The sequence below is a fragment of the Bradysia coprophila genome (assembly GCF_014529535.1).
Source record: "Bradysia coprophila strain Holo2 chromosome IV unlocalized genomic scaffold, BU_Bcop_v1 contig_144, whole genome shotgun sequence".
Taxonomy (NCBI): Eukaryota; Metazoa; Arthropoda; class Insecta; order Diptera; family Sciaridae; genus Bradysia; species Bradysia coprophila.
Window position 1 is genome coordinate 1,687,005 of NW_023503373.1, and position 21,001 is coordinate 1,708,005.

General features: G+C 33.9%; 1 protein-coding gene across 5 annotated transcripts in view; it reads left to right on the forward strand.

Moving 5' to 3' along the window:
* The window catches only part of LOC119071142 (MAP/microtubule affinity-regulating kinase 3-like), a 77,687-nt gene that overhangs the window by 29,866 nt on the left and 26,820 nt on the right, over positions 1-21,001 (forward strand). For 2 of the 5 annotated variants that reach the window (XM_037175859.1, XM_037175860.1), the window contains exons 1-2: positions 6,121-6,569; positions 17,126-18,092. The exons of the other annotated variants lie outside the window; for them this stretch is intronic. In XM_037175859.1, coding sequence (XP_037031754.1) covers positions 17,289-18,092 — 804 coding nt within the window. In that variant the 5' untranslated portion in view covers positions 6,121-6,569; positions 17,126-17,288. Of the gene's footprint in view, positions 1-6,120; positions 6,570-17,125; positions 18,093-21,001 lie in introns of those variants that run through there. 5 annotated transcript variants of the gene reach the window in all.

The following is a 21,001-nucleotide window of genomic DNA, read 5'->3' on the forward strand; positions in this document are numbered from 1 at the left end:
ACTTCAAACATTGGCAGAAGAGCACAAGAACGTCTATCCTGAAGCCGCAGAAATAGCAAAATCAGATTTTAACGTTGACGATGTTATGACTGGAGCCGAAAATGTGGAACAAGCGCTAGTGCTACAAGAGCAATTAATACAGATGTGCAAAAGTGGACATTTTGAACTACATAAATGGTGCTCCAATCATCCAATGTTATTGAAAACAATACCAGCAAAGAAGCGAGAAGTAAGCCTGGAGATCAATGCAGAAAAAACAGAAACGAAGGCATTGGGAGTAAAATGGATTCCCAAAGACGACATTTTTATGCTTTCGTACGTTCCAAAAGAGCATAACAAAGTCACAAAGCGGACAGTCTTATCGGAACTATCACAATTATTTGACCCACTTGGCTTCGTAAATCCGGTAGTCGTGATGGCAAAAATATTCTTGCAAGAGATATGCAAATTAAAATTGCAATGGGATGCAGCAGTACCAATGCACATGAATAGCAAATGGGAGCAGTATCGAAACCAACTAAAAAAGTTAAATAAGGTGAAACTACCCAGGCGCATATTGGTGGATAATCCGTCAGATATACAACTGCATTTATTCTCGGACGCAAGTGAAAAGGCATATGGAAGTGTTGCTTATCTACGGTCGGTAAATTCAGACGGAGAACGGCTAGTCAGCTTGGTCTGTTCTAAAAGCAGAGTTGCCCCGATAGTGCAAACAACATTGCCAAGGCTGGAATTATGTGCAGCGCTACTAAACGTGGAATTAGCAAAAAAGGTTGAGCAAACGTTGCAACTAAATATATCTAGCACTACTTACTGGACGGACTCGGAAGTTGTCTTATCATGGGTGTTATCAGATGGAACCTACCGCACATTTGTCGCCAACAGAGTAGCTGAAATAAAAAGGAAAACTCAGCCGGAAAATTGGAGATATATCAATACGAAGTCTAACCCAGCAGATTTAGTGTCACGTGGAATGACACCTGAAAAACTGTTGGAATCCAAGCTATGGTGGGAAGGACCAGAATTCTTAAAACAAGAAAAAGAAGATTGGCCAGAAATGAAAGCCTCATTCATCAGAGAAATCACTGAAGAAAAGCAAATTAAAACGGTGCTAACAGCTTCAGTACCAGAAGCCAATTTCATAGACAGGATCAACCATAGAAATTCTATTCGAGTCCTTCAACGAATTGTGGCGTACGCGCTGAGAATGCTGAGAAAAAACAATGGCGAACGAGAACAATCAAATGAAATATTGTCGGTAACGGAATTAAAAGCAGCAATGTGCGTAATACTTAAACACGTCCAAAAAACCTGTTTTGCTGAAGAATTGGATCTGCTAAGCAAAGGAAAACATTTGAAAAGTCGATTTTCTAACTTTTCACCCATCTTAGACGCAGACGGTCTAATACGAGTCGGTGGAAGATTACGAACAGCCGAAATTTCATTCGATCAGCGACATCCAGTATTACTACCAAGGAAACATTATGTGACAAGATTAATATTGGAGCAGCTACATCGTGAAAATATGCACGCCGGACCACAAGCACTCTTAGCGATAGCTAGGCAAAAATACTGGCCAGAGCAAGGCAAGCAATTGGCGCAAGAGGTCGTGAAAAATTGTGTCCTCTGTGTAAAATCGAAGCCAAAAATGATGGAGCAAATCATGGGAGATCTGCCTAAATCTAGGACAACTATAGCACGAGCGTTCTACAACGTAAGCGTAGATTTCGCAGGACCGGTTGAAATTCATAGCACCATTCGTGGAAAACGAGTAACTAAAGGATATATTTGCATCTTTGTGTGCTTCACGACAAAAGCAGTTCATATGGAAGCCGCAATAGACTTGTCCATAGACGGGTTCATTTGTTGTTTGAAACGATTTGTCGCACGAAGGGGATTACCAAACGCAATCGTGTCAGACAATGCTACTAACTTCAAAGGAACTCATAACCAGCTGATGGAGCTAAGAAATGTGTTTTCGGACACAGAAAACCAGAAAAAATTGTACGAATATTGTCAGGATCATCAAATTGAATGGAAATTTTGTCCGGCAAGAAGTCCACATTTTAACGGATTAGCAGAAGCTGCTGTCAAATCAGCTAAGTGGCATTTGCGAAAAATTTTACATTCTGCCAGACTCACTTATGATCAACTGGGAACAATCACAGCCGAAATTGAAGCAATTCTGAATTCCAGGCCGTTAACACCGATGTCCAACAATCCCGACGATTTACAGCCATTAACAGCTGGGCATTTCTTAATTGGAGGACCACTGACAGGTCTAGAGGACCGAAACATCTCAAATGGTCCCAAAACAAAAATTTGGTACAAAATGATGGAAATGCGAAAGGAATTTTGGCGGCGATGGTCCACGGAATACTTGGCGGAATTACAAAGCAAGGCCAAATGGAGGCAGGAATGCAACAACATTAAAGTTGGAACATTAGTCATCTTAAAAGAAGATAACATGGCTCCATTAAAATGGCGAATGGGCAGAGTCACAAAGGTTTTTTGTGATGAAAATGGTAAAGTACGAGTTGTCGAATTAATAACCAGTGTGGTCAGAATTCCGGACATAGCTACCAACAAAAAACGAATAGCAAACATGACCGCTTCAACCCATTTGGTACGAAGAGCAATACATCGTATTTGTCCATTGCCAATTGAGGTTAATGACGAGCCAGATACGTTAGCTTCCTCAAGCCAGCACATACAAAATCCAGCTCAACCTAGCGTCATCGAGGAATCTAAGGAAACAACTGAGCAGTCTCCCGAAATAGAAGTTGCTAATGCAGAGACTACTATTGAGGAAGTTTCTGCAATCGCTAAACCACAAGGCAAATTATTGAGAGTGTCAAATGGTCGGGAGCCTCCAGTAATCGTCAAGCAGCCAGAAGAGCCGATTGCGCGAAGAACCAGATCAAAAATCAACACCACAATATGTTCAGTGGCAACTGTAGCATTCGTCTTTCTCGCTTTCCTTGGCAGAGCAAAGGCTGAACAGTGCCAATACAAATCATTCGATCATAATCCAGGACTGTATTTCGAACCAGTGGGCAGAATGGCTTTAACTCATGATAAATGGAACATCATATGCGTACTCAGTCTAGATCAACTATGGTCACAGGCATCCGAAATAACAACTATGTTGGACCAGTTGGACACCATTTGCAGCAAGATAAAACCCCCGAAGCTTTGCAATATCACACGAAAGCAATTTCGACAGCAAGTGAAAATATTGGAAGAACAAAGTGAGTTGATTAGACAGTTTTCTCATCAGCGCAGGATGAGAAAACGGCGGGCTGGGTCCAATAGTGATATACAATTATCACTATCAGAAAAAGTGAATAAACGAAGCAAACGAGGCTGGGTAAATATTTTCGGAAGTGCTTTGAAACTAACTACTGGAGTTATGGACCATGATGACAGTGAATTGATCCAGAAGCAAGTCGAATATTTGAACGGAACTTATCAAAATGCAATGAAGTTAATTGCTGATCAGACAACAATTCAAGACATAACACAAAATATAATCAAGCGTGATGAAGTGAATGTGTCAAAGCAATACACAATAGTTCACAACGAAGTGTTGGAATTAAGGAACGTTACAATAGAAAATTCGCATTTTGATTCACTATCAATTCAAGCCTTGTCGCTAATTGAAAACCATCGCGAAAGAATTAATGCTATTATTGACGTAATTACTCAAGTTCGTCATGGACATATTTCAACCATACTGATTACCCCACAACAGTTGATGCAACATTTGGAAAAAATGTCAGGCGAAATCAAAAGAAATTTGATGATACCTGGAAATGATGTACAAACTAATTTGGTACATTTGTATAGCATAATGAATGCGGAAGTAAGCATGGGCAAACGAAATCTCATCATAAAATTAACAATTCCATTGATTGAAAGAGAATTTTATGACATGCACCATATAATACCAGTTCCTTTTCGAAATGACAAAAATGCAATGCGCATTATCCACACAACGGCGCAATATATTTGCATTAATAATCGTCAAGACAAATATTATATGATTTCTCATAATGAGAATGCAGCATGCAAGGCGTTTGTTGACAACATTATTATATGCGAGCAAAAACATATGCTGTATAATATCTACAATGGTTCAGCGGAATGTGAAATGGCTATATTTACCCACACGACAAAGGCTATTTCTCCAAGATGTGCATTAATTCCAGTGCTTGGAGATCAAATATGGTCTAAGCTGCATACGCCAAATACGTTCTTGTTTACAACAAAAACCAGGACAACCTTCAATATCATATGTGGTAATAAAGCGACAACGTGTTACGCGGAAGGAGCGGGCATTGTTCAATTAGATCCTCAATGTGTACTACAAGCAGCGAACTACGAAATTACTTCGGAAAATGATGTTGATTACGGAGAACTTCATATTGTCATCCCTAAGCTAAATATTTCCGATATTCTCATCGAAATAAAACCCAATTCATCAAACGAACCTACACATGAAACAATGCAATTGGACGAACAGATGGCGATATTGGAAAAGGCAATTCACAATCAGAAACAACAAATGCAGACATTCCCTACTATCAGCGTCCATGACATTCACCACTACACAATGGTATATGTTATTGTAATTTTGCTTATTGTTTTCATTAGTCTATTTATTTACTGGATGCTCAAAGTGAGAAAACAGCAAAGTTTCACAATAGAAACAGTTCCAGTGACTAATATAGAGAAAATTCCAAAAGACGAATCATTAAATGTCACTTTTAGTGCATAGTCATATGTATGTTATGGATAACTGACGTAAATTTTATTTTTGAATTAACTACTAACTGTGTGCATTTGTGTGCATTTCTTAAGGAAACTTTTGTTGTTTTCATTGCATTGTATACGTATGTATTAATTACTTGAAAGGCAGCTTATGATTTTTCCATTGTGTGTACTTGCCTATTTAAATTTTTCATGCTAAAAAATTGAAAATTTGAGTGGAAATAGAATACGCAACGGTCAGGAGCAAGTTAATTCTTACATATTATTGTAATCTTAGAATAAATCCTAGAACTTATTTGTTGAATTAAATATTCAACGGTCGGGAGTATGTTAATGCTTGCAATGATAATGATATAAAATTATGTAAAATTTCTATTCAATTAGATCACATATAATAATTACAATATGCGCGCGCATCTTCATGCTCGCGCATGCGCAATGCATTAACAGTTCAGTCGATAGAATTGTTATACTTGAATCATATACGCGACATTATGAACAATTATATGCGCGAATGTAAACATTGCAATCATTAACGTGTAATATGAGATGCATTAAGCGAAATATGTGGTAAAAAGATGTTAAATGATTTATGGTATTCATTTCTTGGAAATGTTTATAATAAATTGTCTTTTTTGGAAACATTTATTCCGGATAGTTTTCGGTATAAATGTATTAACCAAATTATGGAAAAGGATGAACGTCACATCCGGTGCATTGCTTTATTACTATGTGAATCAAGCGTTAAAATACTTCCCACGATAATTATAAGTGATTGTAATTATAACAATAAGTTCTTTGTTTAGAATTAGTATAAATACTGTATCCATTCAATGGATAAGATCAGAGTTTGAGAAGTAGTCAAACAGGAGAGTTTGAGAAGTAGTCAAACAGGAGAGTTTGAGAAGTAGTCAAACAGGAGAGTTTGAGAAGTATTCAAACAGGAGAGTTTGAACGGTAGTCAAACAGGAGAGTTATTGTGAAAGAATCAATTAATAAAGTAAAGTTTATAATTAAAATAAAACATCTTAGTCTTTTTATTCGATAAAAGGATAACCGTAGGAAAAAGCTCCTACGGGTTAGACACATTCTATACTATACTCAATAAAAGAGAATCGCAATTAAGTCACGAATACACGCATCCGATTCAAAAACACAACAGAAACCTCCATAATCTAAACTTGTATATTCCATTCCAGTTGATTCAAGTCAATTTCAGTCTTTTTTCGTTATTGTTGTTGCTATTCGTTCGTATGCACTTAGTATTCGAAAAAAAAGTTTTATTTATTTTCACATGTAATGGTGTGTATCGATGGCGTTCAGAAGAATTGTGCGGACAGAAATTTTATAATTCAGTGAGGCCCACTCACATATAGTTCAGAACGGCGGCGCGCGGTGGATACAATTTTAGTTTTTCGTATAGTTTTGTGCGTTTTGTGTTTTTAGTTTTGTCTTTTTTCTTTGTACTTTCCGTTGAAATATTGAAAAAAGAAGATAGAAATTGAGAAAAAAAGCTGCGCACAGCGGTGCTTCGATGTTTTTAACTGAAGAAATTTCGAATTAATTTTGTAACACTGACAATGATATTCACCAGTTATTGGACGCTGTTCGTATTCGAAAATGTTGTTATGTCGACCCAGAACAAAGCTAGTGAAATGAGATACAGTGCAAACAAATGAAAATTGCCTTGTTCCATAAATCAGTTGTTTATTAATTCAAGGAAATTGTTTTCCATCAAAATACATAAATTTCTGTGTTAGAAAACACAATCGAACTAAGTGGAATTGCGGAATGTGGTTTGTTTATTTGAATTGCATATTTGTCTTGTTCCTTTCAACGAGTGTTGGTGCGATATATAGCTCGAAAAATGATTACAAAATAGATGTCTAAAGTGATTTAAATTCAAGTTAACTTTAATTTACTACCGTTTAGTCTATACTTTGTTCCTTTGTACGATATTTATTCTATATTTAATCGAGACTAATTTTTCTTTCTCTCATTATATACAAAAAGGCTGAGAGTTTACCCAGAAAAACGGTCGACTTTTGTTCTATTCAATTAAAACAAAATATCCGAATAGCTAAGGATGATATGCCATAAATTTTGAACATATATATATACGGACTGGTTCACCTTCGCTATGTTATCGTCAGCGACAAACGAGAATATTTTTATTTAATTTTTTGTTTTGTTGTTACTTGTCGTTTATTTATTTTAAAATTCATTTTTATTCTGGGACGATGAGACCGGGTGATGTCATTTTTTTCGGTTGTTTTTACCGACATTTTAGCAGGAAGAGTCAATGATGTTTCTCGTTTTTCTTATTATTTTTTTTAAATTACCAAAAATCAACTAAATACTACGCTCAATGAATCACTTGCCAAACAATTAATAACCGAACTTGGATGCAAATTACCTTTCGTAACGAATAAATTTGTTAAACAAATTATTTGGAATATGATGTTGTCATTGATTCAATCACAACATCTTCAGTTCGTTTACTATCGACGTCACAAATTATCATCCAACAAAATCAGTTGAAATCTTACACTGATTCATGCTTCAAGCAAAATAAAAATATCACGAAAATTGTGTGGAAACATCAAGTCATAATTTTCGTATTCGCTTCGTGGTAAAATCAATGTTATTTGCATAATTTAATATTATTTTACATACAGCAATGTAGCGAAAACTTCACTCTGGGAGTACAATGTTGAAATTTTATATTATTGGATTTACTGTAATTGTTTCAACCTCAACATATTTTCAAGTAGCATAAGGCAAAGACTAGGTAGGAAATTCTATACGAAATTGAATTATCAGAGACATTATGTTATGTGTATGAGTAGGTATAGTGTTGCAGAAATACGTTGACATAGCCATATAGGGTAACGCATGCGAAATAGTTTACTCTTACCGTTCATTTAAATAACTAAATCAAGTCAATAAGAAAATATTTTTTTTTGTCTTGAACAAAAATACACCCGAAAAACCACGCACATCGATAAATATTCCTGTGACCGTACCATTCTTTACATTTATTTATATTCAAATGTCGTCGCATGTTCACCGAAAATAACTTCGGTATCTTTATGATTTTACCTTTCAATCTATTTAGAAAATCAAACATTCTACCTAAAATAAACCTTATGGAGAGAGCCCTACACATATTTCACATTATATTCAATTACGCACACTGTTAGTTGGTCTTGAAATTAATTTCCTTTCAGACCGTTGAAGAAGTTGCCATTTACTGGTATTATGATAGTTTCGTTGTATTTTACCATGGTCCTAGTTTTTAGCCTAATAGAAAAAAGTTCTCAATACAAAAGCAACATTACGAAGCAGGTATTTCGGCTGTACGAACTGACACACCCATAACACAGCATTGAATGGCTCGTACGAATGTTGTAGAAGCAATCGGGGAGAAAAATGCTAGCTCATATGTTTATTAAAAATATTTAAAACGCCTATTTTCTACGTGTGTTCACCGATTTTGAATTATTTTATTTCGTTCAACTGAAAGTTGTTCAGCTTCGACTATTAAAAGTCATTGCAAAATTTCAATAATAACAAATGATCTAAATGACACGGCAGGTAAATGGAGTACTGTTACTCTCTGTTCGATTTTTCATTTAACCTCGATTCACCCCATCTTTAAAATACCTTCTGTACACGTATCGCTTCCAAAGAAAACAAAAAAACTTTAAAATAAATAATTTTCGAACATATAGACGCAGGTGAACATGTGATATTGAATTGCTGTGAATGTGTCAATAATGCAGGCTTGGCTGTTATTTTCGTAATGACTGCAATTATGACTACATGATATTAAAAGAGACTGTCGTATATTCAATATTCATGTACAAATAATTACTAGCGGGCCGAATATACTCATGCACATAATACAAGTTTGTTGAAGCATAAGATTTCAATTAAGAAAGCATTGAGGTTAAGCGATTAATTTTAAGTTTTCATCTTGTGAAATATTATACTTGGTGATGTGTGTAGCTATCACAACTTTATCGTTGATTCTTTGACTAACATTGTAAGTCGGAAGCCAATTAAAAGAAAAATTTGTACGGCAAAACTTTTCTTAAAATAACGTAAGCGAAAATTCTCAGAAGTACTTTCACTCCGGCAAGAGTACACGAGTAGAAATAACACAATTCGAAGTTCATTAAGCAAAAGTTACGGCACAATTAAATCGAACTTGCGAAAATTCATTAATGCTGAAATAATTAAGATACCTACAGCGAGATTTTACACACAAATGTTTTTCAAGTCTACAATCGCTGAATGAAAAAGTTTTCCGTAACTGAAAAGTTCCCCCGTATTTTCTGCCCATGTACTTCTGTTCAATTTTGCAGTACAAGCTGGAGCTGTTCGAAAATGGATAACTAAGAGAAGATCTGTCTCATATGTGTACACATTTTTTACTGGAAAAGTGATTCATTTACACTCATAAAGTATTTGATTCATTGATTCAATCACTATTGAATTGTATGAATGGGATTAAAATCGTCGTTGTAACATGAGTCATCCACGTCTTAGATAGATGAGAAATCGAACGTAATTAGTGATTAATCGGTAGAGTTTTTTGTCGTGCGTGAGATTTGTAGTTGGATTGAGAAGGCCTACTTCAACCTACACATATACAGCTTACATACCTAAGTTAGCATTAACTTTGCGTGTAGAATGTTGAATCGACCCTAGGGAATGACTCTTTTTAATTAGAGTAATTATTCAAATACCATTTCTACTAACTAGTTACATAAACAACGCTTAGAGTAGAAAACAAATTTCCGTATGATTGTACCGCTAAAAATTGTTATTAATTCTTGCCCCATAGCCACCGTTTTGTCGATAGACATGTAGTCAAACAAATGTTTCAACGTCCAAACAAAATATGCATGAAAGTGGCAGCTGCTTCTTTCGCGAATTTAAATCATACGTTAAACAAGCGAATATGCAACGCAGGTGCAGCTTTATATCGATTTTTATGACTTTAATTTCAGTTTGTGTCAATTTTAACATTGTTAAATCAACAAACAAAACAAAGTGTTCAATTCGATAGAATAGACTGACCTTGTTGCAATTATACATTTGCATTGCATTTCAACCATTCCATTTTACTATTCATGAAATTGCATGATAGCCTTCATCAAAATAAAGTAATTGAGCGTTTCAATACAGATGAAAATCAAACTAATTTCTATTCAATTTTCTCGCTTATTATTTCGATACGGAAACTGAAATTACCTCTCAATAAAATGGATAGATATGCAACGATTTGATAATGAATACATTCGCTCCATTACAAATGTGTATTCTTTCCGCTAAATGCCAACTTTACTAACCTCTTTCCCAAACAAAGTCAATGCGAATTCGTAAACCAGTTTGTATCACCTGTAAAGGCGAAATGTTTTACAGAAAAAAAAAGTTCGTTTTCAATGAAATATTCACCCAGACCTAATGATATACTGTGTATCGTGTGCTTTAAAAATAAGCTGAACACACCGGTTTTTCGATATTCATTTTTTTGTGAATCGTTTCGTACCAAACCTTTTAACTTCACTGTTCTTTATACGGTAGAGAAATTCAAGATTGAACTTATGTGGCTATGTTTCGTCTGTATATTCGGAAGAAATATCAACAGACGTGATGTTACACGTATGAACAAAAATTTGAAACCTGTTCCACCCAACATAAAAAATGAACGATTCCTTATGATAATTTATCTCAAGCTGTCTTTTACCTTTCGCACACACAGATTGTCTAGCAGAATCACAACTTTTTTGTACTTTACATAGCTTTGACAAATTATGCCACGTATCGTCAAAGTTCTTGCGTCAAAAATGGGTGTGAAATTGGAAAGAAAAACAATTTTTTTACGAGTTTACTCAAAAAAAACTGTTTGTTTTCCTTAGATTTTACAATATTGTGGTTACATTAAACTTTGTACACATATCAGCCTATACTCGTTATCTATTTCAAACAAATTTGCGTAAATCGTTTACACTCACCACACTACCGTGAGGTGAAAGTCCACAATCCGTCCATACTTCCCACAGATACACAATCTACTATTTATGATGTTGAATCTCAATAACTAAGTTTTACAAAGACTCATACAAATGGAAAAGTTAGTTTAAATGTAACATATGTTTTCGGTTGCACGCATGTGGGTATACGACATATTTTCATAATAATTGTTGCTCTATGTTTACAAAATTACGCACTTACCATGTGATTCCGTAATGACTTTTTTTTTTCATCAGAAATAAAATGTAAGCACACTCAACATGAAGCATGCAATTTGCATAATAACCATGTACTGTGCAGCGAACGAGGAAAACCGAAACGGAAGAATTTACGAGTTTTTCCATGAATCAAGTGAAATTAGTCGTTGGATGTATTTCCGCGTGAGAGATGATGCATTTTCATTAAATTTATTTCGATTTTATGTTCTTACCATTCCATGGTGTTGAAATGTTTTACTACTGTAAAAAACGAATGAGGCGCCCACAATTTTAGACATTCGTTGTGGTCACTCGTTTTTCGAAATGTGAAATTTATTGTTTGAGTGGTCATGTAGAGGAATAATATAATTGAATGCGATCTGTGTTGTTCGTTCGTAGACATCTAATGTAAACCAGAAAAATTAATTATTAAGAGCATGCGAAGATGACGTCATTCCAGTACTATTTTGAGACGAAGTTATGACTCACTTATTCAGTTTTTCGTCGACCTTATTTTGCATGTGATACGGGTAATTTAGTCCGTATGCAATTCACCTAATTATGCAACAGTTATTTTCATTGGAATTTCTAACAATTCAATCGTTTACTTGAACTCTGCCCTTTAAACTCTATTTTTGTCGGCTACAATGGTTTGTCATACGCACTTCAAACTTACTTAATGTCACGCTTTATTTACATTTTTCTTTATTCCTTTAATCGTTCGTTTTACTCAAACATTGTCATCTAAAAAATTGCTGAAAATATTCTCAGCGAGGATGACAAACTTGGAAATACTGTGAGAAAGTGGTCATGGGAATGGAACGTTACACAGTTTTAAAACGAAAAATCGATGTCTTTGTGTGTGGTTTTGGTTATATAGATGTGCTAGACTTAAACAAACATCCAATTCAAGTAGCAGGTCTTTTGTGACCTATTTTTATCTAGCCAACGTTTATAACACTGAATATAAGCCTCTGCTCATCTCTCTCACCCTCATCATCTGCAGTCTCTTTAAAGTTACAATCAATTATTAATATGAATGTATATAATGACATTATCTATAGAAAGGTGAAATTCATATAAAATAAAAACGCGCGCGACACTTATTATACAATCACCACGAAGCATGAGAGGTTAATAAACTAAATAAAAACTTCGATGTATAAAAAAAACGCTTCTGAATGTGGCAGACTGACTGAGTTGAGCAAGTGAAACTGCTTTTTATTTGTTTATTGTAATAAAATTCGAACTAAATATATTACTTTAGGCAACATATTTGTCCCGAATACAGTTTTGCTTAGTGACCCTGTAATTGGATAGAAAATGGTAAATTTCTCGGTTTTTGTGCACACACACATACAACAGTTTTTTCCCCCGTTGATATTTTTAATATAATCGATTGTTTGAAAATATCACAGGTGAACTTTCAAGTAAATCTAAACTTTTTTTTCTACGTATTTCACCGTGACCATCAAAAAATAAGCACACGTCACATGTTTAGGTAATTAACGGATATTTATGTGAAAAAGTTATTTTTTGTTTGGTTTGTCGATTTTGTCAGTTATTGATGATGATTTCGGTTTATTTTAAGAATAACTTGTTGATTGTAAATTAATTCGTGTGGAAGGTCTATTAACTGATGTTTTAATTCAACGTTTTATTGGCAGAATTAATTGAGTATACAATCAGTACACTGACCAACACATAAATTATATTTATATCTTACTCGTACTGCTAATATGAATCGATCATCAATTTAATTCTGAAACGAGTTAGCTTACGCATTTCCACTTCAACTAAACCACAAACGCAGCGAGGCCTATCGTTAAAAACACCTACGGTAACAATAAATGTGCAACATTCCATGTGTCACACCGTTAAATTTACCACGCTTTTCCAACCTTGATACATTAAATGTATCACGTAATATTGAAATATTGACTTCAATTTCGTCTTGTGTCATAAAAAATAAAACCAAAAGTAATGAACGATACCGTTTGTTCTAACGCTTTATGTGAATTTAATAGGATTGTTTTTAGTTAATATGAGAGTTTTGTCGCGTTTGTGATGACAGTTACTTTTTATATATTCTGTAGTCCGAGTTTTATGCTTTGTTGCCAACCATTATGGCTTCAGTTTACTCGCATTTTTTTTGTTCTTCTTGTTTCAATCAACCTAGTGTTTGCTCACCAGGTTTTATGATGGCGATTTATTCGATTCATTTAAATCACTGATGCGTTCACTCGTTTCTATTACGTTTTATATCATTTTTGATGTTGTTGAACTTATCAGAGTTTATTGTGTTAATACTAATTAAATTACAGGTTGTTAGTCATTGGAATCTAATATATGTCTGGTCTGTTATTCGCATTGTGCGATAAATTCATTATAATAGATATGTGACATGACCTCACACCTTAACTTCAAAGATTAAAATTTCTACAGAGAAAGTCAATATCTTTTTTTGTAGAGCTTTTTGAGGTGTGTGTGAATTGTATTGCATTACGAGGGCCTTTTAGAATACATTATCCGATTTATTCAACATAAATGGAATCTTTTAATATTCATTTCGACGGTGTCAAAGACACAGAATGGAAACGTAAAATATTTTATTCAACTTTCAGGAAAGGACTGAAAGCTTGTTGAAAGCTTATTTAGAGCAGATTTTTTTTGTCGACCATTTTGACCAATGAAATGTTCGCGCTTCACATTCAAAGGAAATCTTGTCAAGAATCTATAAATCACATTAAAAGAAACAAAAGGCCCATTAAAAATCACGTTCATCATTGTATAACACAATATTACGTATATTAATACAGAGAGTAATGATAAAAAGCTCGCAATATTTTCATCAATTCTGACATTAATATTATAAGATTAGCACATCCTCCACGGTTAAATGTGACAATGGCGGACAATAATTCAAAGCGATGTATTATTTTGTGTGAGGCACATACATAAATGTACATTTTATAGCCGAGAAATTGAACAAGTTATTTTGTAGAAATGATAAGAAGTTTATGTCTTCTTGTTGATTTCTATTACAGATCTTTATGCGAATGTAACAAATGACAGACCTAGAAAACTAAATGTGTTATATAATCAATAAACACTCAAGGTCCAATCAGTTATCTTTACGGCAGAAGCAAGTCTATAAAAACCTGTCTCAATTTCAATCTGAATGTTTATAATAAATCCAGAGCTCTCTGTTCCATTCAACAGCATAGTTTTTCGTCTTTTTCAACAATATAAATGCACCATCCATCGTTCGTACTATGTATAACTTCACGTATCATAGTACTAATGCAAGATGGCGCAATAATCCAATTTACTTCTTGCAATTTATATCCAATTATACGTTTCAAGTCCCCACTTCCCCTTACGCTGCTATCAGCATTGTCTGAATCAAATGTATGACTTTACAATTCGAAGCTTGTGTATAATGTTGTTGGATGTATGGATAAGCCATTACTCTAAGTCAGCAATTTAAACAGTTTGTATAAATTCCAGTTGATGTGTGCGTTGGGACCTATTCGCATACTCACAAATACTAAATCGCTCGAATATGATCGTTGAAGTGAACTTTGGAATTGCAATATTCGAGTTTTTTTATTTCGATTTTATTACAAATTTTCCGCGACCACTATTACCATACACGTACAGCGTTTTGATATGCCACTTTTACATATATTCATATTCTATTTCAAAAAAAAAAAAAATCTAACAACATTACCCACACCATACAAGCGTAATGTGATACAATCGAACCACCATAACCACACGAACGACGATGCTGTTTGTTCAGCTAATGGGCGATGATAATATCAAATTGTATAAGATGTATAAGATACTCTCTCGGTACAATCATTATTGAGGTCATTGCTAAAATTAATATTTGCTTTTCATCTTAATGGGTAAAGTCTCTCCACTCTTTTGTCCTATGGGCATTGTTATTGTTTGTAGGTGATAAATAGCAAAACGACTTTCAGTCATTTGATTCAATCTAGATCGCTTTATTGGGAGTCCCAAGACTATTTGTGTACAACAGATTTAGGGACAAAACAAACATCTAATCTGCCATTGTAATACTTTACGCTCAATTGACGATGAATCATTTGATCGTTATTAAAATTGTGTTAAAATCATTCTTAAATGTCATCATTAAGACATGGTAACAAATTTAAGAGAATATTTTCCAAGAATGTTGTCGTTGTATTCGAAAAATTACTGCCTCACACTTTAGGAAGTTACAATACCGATTCAAAACCAAGAAATTGCAAACATAATTTAAAACTTAGCACGAGCAGTAGAGTTACATTTTTATCTCGGGTTATTAAATAAATATTATGCAAGACCAGTGTTATTAGAGTAAGTAATCAAATCTGAGAAAAAAAAAAGAGAAAAACACAGCCAACGCTTCAGCTTCAGGCTTATATTGTCTGTAAACAGTAATTTTACTTTCTATTTCTGCGGATTTTTTTTTATTCTTCTTTGTATCTCAATTTTTGCAATTTGATTTCACGCATATCTTTAGAGCATAAATTAATTGGTATTACCATATATGTGATGTAAACATGTTAATTGGATTGGTAATTACCGAGCGTCGTATTAATGATGATATTTTATACGTTAAGTACTCATTTTTCGTCTGCATAACTTGCTGTTTATGTGACACGACGAGAATTTCCTTAAAATTATACTTTTTTTTACTGTACATGGAGATAAGTATACTTGTATAACTTTCCATCTTCACCAGCAAGTGGAAGCGAATATTGTACGATATTAGACATAACGAACCCTGCTTTCAGTGGCAAATATCATTAGTTTCATGCAGCACTTTACCAGAAAAAGTTTTATCGGAAAAAAACTTAAGCTGAAACTTTTCCTGTAAATTGTTTCAATTAAAATCAACAAATTGCTCACGTGTCAGATATTAAATCGTTATATATACGAAAGTTCTCTATTTAATTAAAGTTTTTGAGAATTGTGAGAGAGAAAAAAAAACCGCAAGGAAAACAGATAAATATTTTCCCCGAAACTTTAGTGCAAATTCAATATTGAGTGCACCTTGGGGTATGTGCTGAATTATTTTTTTTTTGTTCACATGAAGTTTTTCTGTTATTGTTCGATGCACACAAGGTTGAATTTGAAAGAACACTGGCAACCTATACGTACAGTTTGGCGATTCTATATTGTACGTTCTATGAAACTCTGACATCCATATGAATTATGAGTGTGAAAATTGCAAAAACTCCTTCGAAATAATTGTCTATAACAAACGTGCTTATAGCTAAGCACACAGTTCAACCGTAACCACATTTTTGAAGGTGAACAATTGAAAGCATTTTCGTAGAAATGATTTAGCGTTTGACTGAAATTCGATCAAGGCACGAGCCTTCTTTCAAAGTTTGACTTATGGTCTAATTGGGTCGCTTTTCCGTTTGTATTCGTTGTTTAGCCCAGGGGTATCCATCTCAATTTTCTTTTACTTAGTTACTGAACTTTGACAATGTCTCTCAAAATTGGGAAATTTACCTTCGTTAATCTAATTCATTTATTATGCTGCTACATCTCTCGATTAATCTTCCAACTTAGCGAATATCATCATCTATAGGATGAGATTGGCTTTTATTTGTTAAAGTTTCACTAACATATTAAACTTAAAAGCTCTCCATGTGTTAGATAACAAAAAAAAAGAGTTACAGGCAACGAAACAGCCGTAACAAAGTCGTATTCAATTTGAATTAACATCATCAACGAAAGATATGTGTCAGCTACCACCAACTTTATATCAAGTGACACATCTAAACACCATAAATCTTGCTTATCTGAGCAATCAACGTTAATTTGTCTGAAAATTTATCTATAAACTAGAAATATTCAGTCGTATCAGATATAGCGAGTTCAACATCATTATGGGATGCGCGTTTTAATTTTGAACATCAGAAGCAAATTATTTCTATCTATAGTCGTAACTTTCTGCATTGTATCGTTGAATTTTTATTTTGTTGAAAAATTTCTGTGAATGAGAAATCGAGTCGTTTTTCGAGAGTGAGCTATATATCGAACGCATTGAAAGGAACCACAAATCTTACATAATCATTTTACAGGAGCGGTATATTGTGATAGAAACTGTTTACTAATTATCGAATGAACAAAACAAGCTGTGATCAAGTGCTGAAAATAAAAAACAAATAAAATTTCTAGTCATTAGTGGAATAAACAAGTGAAAAGCAACAAAAAAAACATATTTTTTACAATTACATTGTCAATATGTATGAAGTTGCCCAAGTGGCTGGTAATAAAGTTGAGGCAGCTTGTGCACTACAAAGTTTATCCAATATAATGGGTCAAATATCGAGCAGCCATCATCATGGTGGCAAAACATCGTCCAGCAAAATATTTCCGAGACATTCATCATCCACATCGACCGCGTCTGGTCGCCGTGATCATTTTCAAATTCAAATCAGAGATTCCAAAAATACCAAAGAAGTGCTAATGAATAGTAACGGACAGGTTCGTGTGTCCGATCGGCCGGTTACGATAAGTGAAATGAACGCATATAATGTGGAAAAAAGTGAAGCCATTAGTGGCATACCGAAAAATAAAGAATTTTATACGGTTGGTGAGGGATACCATAAAACTGAGAGTTGCTATTATAAAACTCCGGATGGTGGCTACCATAAATTGCCACCGGATTCGTACCATAAAATGTCTGAAATTTGTTATACCAAATTGCCGGACGGAAGCTTTTGTCGGCTAGACGAACTGAACGGCAGCAATTCGAATCAAAGTCAATCCAATGGATCGCACCACAAAGTCCGGAATCAAATGATTAAGTTCTTGAAACGTTCGAAAAGCCATACTCCAGCAACGATTAAAGAAATGCAAAAGGCGAAAGAGAAAGAAAGGGAACAACGACATCAGCAACAATCGAATGGGAGCAATAATCGTAAAGTCGTTGTGACCATGATGGAAAATGGTGGTCTTCCAATAGTAGCCAAAGCCAGGCGAGATCGTACTGATATTAGAGACAAATCTCATAATCATAAGGATCACAGGAGTAGTATAAATAAGGTAATTTGGACAAACCGATTCCCCCTCTGTAATGACGTTGACATTTTCCACAAAGTAAAGGTTATTTTACGGAATTTAATTGCCTCTGAAATTGACTCTTCCCCATATATAACATTCAGTTGGTGTATATCTAAAATTAACCATACTACGTTAAATCCAAAACAAACTTTGACGGTACATGTTTGCAAACGGGTTTATTTTCAGATGGTTGTCTTGTATACACTTTTTTTTTATTATTTTCAAGTGTGATTTGGTGATAGAGTTTATCGTTGTTTATCATTGGGTAATGTACGATAGCGCTGAGTTTATTTGTTTAGATTATAAATTATAATGACTGAATTTTCAGTCGTATTTTACGTTTTAAGAGAAATATAAATTAGTTCTGGTAAATTGTTGATTCTTAACCGTGTTTTCGATTGTGTAATAATGAACAAATGAAAATTGGAAAACTGGTTTGGCTATAAAATGGTGTGCATTCACTCAGCATTGGTCGGAATGCATAGATAAAATTACGACTCTGATGGAATTAAGACCCACTTCAAAACGTTTTGAATATTTATAGATCTGATGCCACATTAATTTCAACAAATCACAAAAGCTACCGACGAATATATATTCATTTAACTGAGAAATTAGTCTCGTAAAACTCCTCTGCTAATAAATCGCATATTATACACACAGTAATTACAATACAACAAAATTGAAAAGAAAAATTAGCAGAAAATTGAAAACATACACAAGACTGTACACACAACTCGTACAACTAGAACTATAAATTGGCAATATTTTATTGCAGTAATAAATAATAATTTATGATGACTATTTAAATGACCTACATTTGATCTGTTCAAATTGATTTGTTGATTACATCCAATTCAAAATGGAATGTTGCTCTAAAATTGATTCAAAAAATGGCTCTTCCTATTTATCAAAGGAGAAAGAATCTTTTCTTTCAGTTAAATTATTTACAGTTAGAGTCAGTGAAATTTCACCATTAATTTGCTTCGACCGTTTTTCAGCTGATCCACACAAAAAATCAGAACTGTTTAATACGTCTTTGTACGATTTTACCACTACCACAAGCGTGCGTGTAGCAGCTTCAACCGAATGGACAAGTATAAACAGTTTTCATTGTATGTGTGGATCAGCTGAAAAACAGCTAAACATACTAAAATTTCATCGCCTCTGACTGTAAAAAAAATCTAAAAACAATTGCGTTGCTAGGTATCTAATGAATGATCACACGGAAATTTCGTTTGATTAAATCCAAACTGTTTACGTCTTTACACGTGTAAGAGAACAGAACACAAAGTATTCGCAAGATTATGATGACAAACATGGCGATAAGAAATTTTGTTTTGTATTTGACTAAAAACTTAGTTGCTCTGATTTACGGAATCATAGAGTCTTATGCAATTGACCTTGTGTTGGATCTTTGTCGAATTGATTTCAATAAATTTGCGTTAAACATTTTATTTTTTAAATTATTCTATTTGTTAAACAAACCGAGAAAAAGTTGATTTACTTCAGTACTTAGATTATTCTTTTACAAAACAATTTAATCAAAAATGGTTTGTTTTGGTCTTAATGTCTCGCTCCTTTTTTACGATGCCAATTAAATTGAGTAGTCGACAACTGAATGAAATTTTATTTTTCTACGAATTTCATAATAAGCTTTGCATCAAACATGAATCCAGTCACAATGGTCAGCTTTTACATCCACCAAAGTATACTTTCATTTCCGTCAAATTAATGATTGAAAATTCATGATGGAACGGGGGGCTAGATGGATAATTCAAATGCAAATGAATACAGAAAATACATTTACGAATTCTCTTGTCGTTACTTTAATTACAAAACAAAAATAAACGAAATTTTCATTTAATTGTTTTCGTTGATGATGATTGTTTCTATGATTTTCAAACGAAAAAGTTGGACTTAATAAAATTACCATTAAGAGAAAACTTGTGCAATAATAATGCGAATTATAAATAGAAAGCACAATGACAAAAATTGCGCTGCAAACAAATTGCTCATTTTACTTTTATGTAAATTGAAGTTGTAAATTTTCAAGAATCCAAGAGAATAATACGTTTTATTATTACAATTTTACCATCACCGACCGAACACGCGTTCAACAACAGTAACACATAGATTAATGTTTTACTCATGTTCGCATACAGGCAAAATGGTTCAGAAGATATGACGTGTACACCTTTTTTTCGCTCTTCATGTATGAATAAACACAATGGCAAACCAAACGGGAGTCATTTCATGAATTTAATATTTCGAAATTATTGGATGAAAGGAGCCACGATTGAGATTTACGGATTTAATTTAAATATCGTCGCTGCTGTTGCTATAATAATATATGCTCTGTGTATCAGCGCGAACATGTTCGAGGCTTTCAGCACAGATGTAATTTAGATAATTTTGCATTGTTGAGTTGACAGCGATGATGTTAATATTAATTTATTTATTTGCTAAGAATTTTCATGACGTTAACACTTCACAATTGGAATGATATTTTGATTAACGAATTCATGTTCACACATTACCATTATAGCTCTGCCACGTTAAACAAAAATATTATTCTTGTTGGTTTTAATAAATCAATTTTGTCCGGCAGAATGTAGAAACAACCCTGACCATGACTCTTTGGTGTAAACAAAAAACAGTTTTAATTCCCTTCAAAGTGATTAAAAACATGCAAGCGAACAATTATACTTCACTTCGCACTAAATAGTAGTTTTTGTAAATTTCCACGACAAGTATAATGTAAACGACACTTTAAATGTTAAGCACCGTTCTGAATAACATTGTAAGAGGCTTGGCACAATTTATTTTTCGTTTAATTGATTCTCTTGGTGTTTGTCTTGGTTTTTGTATCGCTTATACTCTTAGTGTAG